The following is a 5,756-nucleotide window of genomic DNA, read 5'->3' as shown; positions in this document are numbered from 1 at the left end:
TGGCAACAATTGTGAGGTTGACCCAGGATTGGGCTGTGTTTCATTCTGTTGTCCATAAGGTCACTATGAGTCAGTACCAACTTGATGGCACCTAACAACAACAACAACAACAGAAGGGACCAGTCCCTCCTCTTTGCTAAAGTGGAGGGATAGCCCAAAAGAGGAAGATCCTCAATTAGATGGATTGGCCCAGTGATAGCAGCAATAGGCTCAAGCATTACAACAACTGTGAGGAAGAAGCAGGACCAGGCAGGTTTTGTTCCGTTTGCATAGGGTCACTAAGAGTCAGAACTAACTTGATGGCACCTAACAACAGCAACAGCAATCTAGTTTACATTTCACTTTTGAATAATCTGTCAACATTATATGAACATGCAATATTAACTGGGACTATGAAAAACTAATTGGATTACAGTTGAGATAAAACTATAGAAAACTAAAATATGGATTATTTATATAATCAGAAATATTAATTTCAGAAAAACAATGTTCCTTTGTGAAATTCATAAAAACATTACACTTCAAACTGTTCTACATTCATTTACTTCTACAGATTTGAGCTCCAGTATTTTATGGGTATAATTATACTAATTGAAAGCATTCATGTGTAATAAAATACGTGAAGCATATGTTTCCTCAGGACACAATAGGTTTATAAACTATCTGGTCACAATAAAGACACACAGCATCATCCTGGATGTGAGATTACCTGGGGCTATGAGAAAACCATACAGATCGTTATCCTCAAGTATTCTGAAGAATGTACAAATACCATTCCATAGCTAGCTACATCATGACATTAACCATTTCTACCAGTTTCCTGCAGTCTCAGAAACCCTATAAGGGTGTGAGTCTAAACTGACTCTATGGCACAAGCCACCACTGTTGGTGTTAAGTGTCATTGAGTCGATTCCAACTCACAGCAGCCCTTTATGGGGTTTCCAAGGAGCAGCTAGCTGGTGAGCTTGAACTGCTGACCTTGTGATTCAAACTGACCTTGCAGTTTAGTGCATTAATCCACAGTGCTACAGCAGGACTGCTACAACCACCGTGACTACCACTCTTTTCCTGCACTGGGCTTTTCTTGTAATCTTCACATGAAACTTCTGGTGCCTAATGATGTCACTGATAAAACTCCTAAAGGTACCCTTGTGATGGTTTCTATCATTGTCAATACCCACTGGTGGGCACTGCAGTAAAGGCTAGTTAGGCTTGTCTTAATGGGAGAGTTTATTCACACCTAGATTTGTGATATAGTTACTTTCAAGAGCTTATGAACAATACTTTGAATCCTTGGTGTACTATAGCTATACTTGAAAGCAATAGTTCTTTCATGGTTTTTGTTTATCTAGTTCTGATTTTGTTTAGTTTTATCCTTGGATGTGGCTGTGAATACACACGGACTAGGTGTTGGCATTGTGGGTTAATGTGCCAGACTGCAAAGCCGTTTGAACTGCAAGGTCGGCAGTTCAAGCTTACCAGTCACTCCTCGGAAACCCTATACAGGGTTGCTATGGGTCAGAACTGACTCAACGGCACTTAACAACAATATAACAAGGTAAAACTTGGAGTCCTGGTGTAGCACTGTAGGATAAAGCACTAGATCACAGGATCAGTTTGAACCACAAGGTAGGCAGTTCAAACTCACTTCCACTCCTTGGAAACCCTATACAGGTTCGCTATGAGTTGAAACTGAAATCAGTGGCACTTAACAAAAACAGGTAAGAGTTTACTGTAATAACAGAAAGAATTCAAATTGTATGCATTCTTATACTTGTTAATTGACATTGAGTCAGTTCTGACTCATAGTGACCCAGTACAAGTTTTCTAAGAAACAGCTGGTGAGTTTGAACTTCCGACCTTGGGGTTAGCAGTACAGTACTTATCCTACAGTACCACACCAGGACTCCATTCTTATACATGGTGGTGGTGGTGGTGGTGGTGTCCCATGGAGTCATTTCTGACTCACAGTGTCCCTGCACAGGGTTTCTGAGAGTGTAAATCTTTATGGGAGCAGAAAGTCTCATCTTTTTCCCACAGAATGGATGGTAGTTTTGAAATGCTGACCTTGAGGTTAGCAGCCAGACTCATAACCACTTAGAAACTGATAAAATGTTCTTATATGCTCTCTCTCCTTAACCCACTGCCATCAAATGAATTTGACTAACAGTGAATCTGTAGACAGAGTAGAACTGCCCCATAGTTTCCAAGGGTATATATGGTAACAGAAGCAGATTGCTACTGCTGCATCTTTATCCAGTACAGTGGCTGGATTTAAGTTGCCAATGTTTGGGTTAACAACTGAGCACTTTAGTCATTGTGCCCTGATGCCTCCTTTTGCTAAAAAGCTCTTTAGCATCTCCTGAAAATGTTAAGTGCCATCAAGTTGGTTCCAACTCACAGCATCCAGTTTGGGGTTTTTGAGGAGCAGCTGGTGGATTTGAACAGCCAACCTTGTGGTTAACAGTTCAGTGCATATCCAACAGCACCACACAAGGATACCAAGGTTTAGATTATTAGCTATGGAAAACTTAAATTAACATCTTATCATCTATATATTTTCAACTGCTTAATATATTTAAGGATTGACTTATTAAGATGTTCTCCAGTTTGCTTCAAATATGTATGATCAACTTGACTAAAGGAAATATAGACTTCAACTATCAACTAATGAAAGTACTACTATTTTCTATAAAAAGATCATCTGAAGCACAACAGCAAAAGAGTTTAATAATCTCTGGTGTATAAGATGTAAGGGTCCTGGGAGCACAGTGGTTGAAGTGCTTGGCTGTGAACCAAATGGTTAGTGAGTTAAATCCATAAGCCATTCAATGGGAGCAAGAGATGGAAGTCTACTTCCATGAAGGTTACAGCCTTGGGAACGTCATGGGGCAGTTCTACTCTGTGCTGAAGGGGCCCTCTCAGTCAGAATAGCTTCAGGGCAGTGCCTTTGCTTCAGTCTGGATTTGGTTAAGATACACAGAGTCCATTTTTATATAAGAAAAGATGTTACAGTAAAAATATGATTTAATATAAAAATAAAGATTATAAGAATTCTTAACTTTGACCTGCATATCAGTCTAATTACTTACCAGAAATTTCTTCTAGACATTGTTTAGCAGTTTTACTATATGATAAATCCATTTTTGTAGGACTGATACAGGAATCAGCAGATGGTAAAGGTGTACCTTCATTTTCTGAATGTGCTCTGCAATTAAGAAAGACAGAAACAAATAGCAATAATTTCATCAATGGGAAATCAACTCATTTTTTTTAAAAAAGTAAAGGTTTTGAATTTTATCAAATTAGGAAAGCATTTCTTTATGACAGGGACCTTCTAGAACCATCTGTCTATCTATTGGAGAATTTTGTTACCTTTTATGTATAATTCAAAAAGGACTGAACTATTAAAACAAATTTCTTAGATTTTTCTACATTTCAATACTTGAATGATGAATAGTTGATTACATTTGGGTAAAAGATTGGAAAAGATCCAGCGCTCATTTTCGGGGGGTATTTTTTTGCTGTCTTAAAGAAAATCCTTTCAAATCATTTTGTGAAAATAGCTAACTGAAATTAGTTTTTTCCAGTGAGAATCTTACTTTTAATTATATTTTCCTTTACTGTCCACAGTTATTTTAAATGCTGTCTTCCATAGTGTGCTTTCCAGAATGAAGAAATAGTAACCATGTATGTATGTTCAAAATGCTAACCAATTATATTAAGCTTAGATAAATACTGAGCACATGTAAGACTTAAAACTTATTATTGAAAATGCAAAGTATAAGGAAAAAACAATATTATATTCATTTTGGGACATGAAAATTATTATAATGGCTTGATTGTCAAAGATTTCAGAAATAATGAAGTCAATTAACCATCATTTTTTATTCTTGCAACTATCTGCTACATGCTTTATTTTGGCATATATATATATATGCATGGGTGTATATTTCTATGTATGCTTATCATATGAAGGCTAGGATACTCAATGGAAGGACCATATTTTTTATATTCATACCTTTATTATACTGCCTTCAATACACAGCCAGCTGTTTTAAGAAACATTTTTTTTTTTTAAATATCAGTACAGCTTCAAAATTTATTTGATCTAACTGCCACATCTTGAAAAACCCACAACATGAATTGTTAACACATGGAAGGAGGTAAGCCAATATAGTATGGTATGCTAGACTGTGTTCTCCATAAACATCTCATTTGCCCTGGAATCCCACATGGGCCCATGACAAATAAACACTGGATAGCTTTTATTTATAAAATAACAACAAAACTACAGGGAATATTTGTATGTGAAAGAAAAATTCAGTATATTTTTTTCAGAATTCACTTATAACTAACAGTTTGCTTGTTATAAATTCTGTTTTTGAGGTAAAATAGAGGATAGTCATTCATTGTAGAAATGTTTTATATTAATTTGACAGATCTAAAAACTCTGCAAGGCTAATTAGCATTTTAACAATCATGGAAAACTCTGTGATATGTGCGGGTTTGTTGTTTTGCTGTTAAGTGCTGTCAAGTTGGTTCCAACTCATAGCGACCCTGTATAGGGTTTCCAAGGAGTGGTGGGTGAGCTTGAACCACTGCCCTTGTGGTTCAAACTGACTTTGCAGTCCAGCGCATTAACCCACAGCTCACATCAGGAGTCCATATGTGGGTATATGTGTATATATATGACTTAATATATAAAAGAAAACATTCTGCAAGAATTCCTGTAAGAACCTGTGCCTTGGTCTCTAATGTTCTCTGGCAGTCTGATCCCATTTACCCTAACCTACAATTAAATATGGAGTGGCTCTGTAGATTAATGAGCTGGACTTTAAGGTTGGTTTGAACTGCAAGTTTGGTGGTTCAAGCTCACCAGCTGCTCCTCGGAAACTCTATACAGGGTCACTATGTGTCAGAACCACCTCAGTGGCACTTAACAACAAGAACACTAAATATAAGAAACATAGGAAAATAAAGAAACAGGATAGACTATTCAAGTCACAGGACATACCACTAAGGTCAGCAAAGACCTCAGTGTTGCTAAAAGCAGCAAACAGTTTTAGTTTTTACCTTACTTGGTATCTTGATGGCAATGAATATATCTGAACACCTCTCCCTTCATGAAATTATTCTACCTTGGCTTCTATGACAAAAATTCTTGAGCTTGTTGCCCATTTTCTCTAGATGCTTCTTTTTGTACTTTTGTTGTCTTCCAGGTGGCACTGGAGGCACTCACTCATCTCTGCCAAAAAAATTTGGAAGACAAAACTATCTGGCCAACTGATTGGAAGAGATCTGTATTTGTGCCCAATCCAAAGAGAGGTGACCCAATGGAATGTGGAAATCATCACACAATATCTTTGATATCCCATGGGAGCAAAGTTTTACTAAAGGTAATACAGAAAAGGCTGCAAGCATGCATTGACAGAGAACTTCCAGATTCAGAAGAGGATGTGGAATGAGGGATATCATTGCTGATGTCCAATGGATCTTGACTGAAAGCAGAGACCATCAGAAAGACGTTTACCTGTGCTTTATTGAGTATGCAAAGGTGTTCATTTGTGTGGATCATGACAATCTATGTACAACATTGCAAAGCATGAGTATTCCTGAACACTTAATGGTGGTCATGAGGAATCTGTACATGGACCAAGAGGCAGCTATCTGAACAGAACATGGGAATGGTTTAAAATTAAGAAAGGTGTGTGACAGTGTTGTATTTTTTCACCATACTTATTCAACATGTATAC

At 37.2% G+C, this 5,756-nt stretch overlaps 1 protein-coding gene across 1 annotated transcript in view; it reads right to left on the bottom strand.

The window, feature by feature from the left end:
- The window catches only part of LOC102829695 (neuron navigator 3-like), a 301,006-nt gene that overhangs the window by 35,830 nt on the left and 259,420 nt on the right, over window positions 1-5,756 (bottom strand). The window contains exon 9 of the mRNA XM_006876518.1: window positions 3,093-3,208. Within this exon, the coding sequence (XP_006876580.1) occupies window positions 3,093-3,208 (116 nt within the window). The remainder of the gene's footprint in view (window positions 1-3,092; window positions 3,209-5,756) is intronic.

Source organism: Chrysochloris asiatica, unplaced genomic scaffold, assembly GCF_000296735.1.
Source record: "Chrysochloris asiatica unplaced genomic scaffold, ChrAsi1.0 scaffold00387, whole genome shotgun sequence".
In the NCBI taxonomy this organism is placed as follows: Eukaryota; Metazoa; Chordata; class Mammalia; order Afrosoricida; family Chrysochloridae; genus Chrysochloris; species Chrysochloris asiatica.
This window is presented reverse-complemented; position numbering and strand designations above follow the sequence as displayed.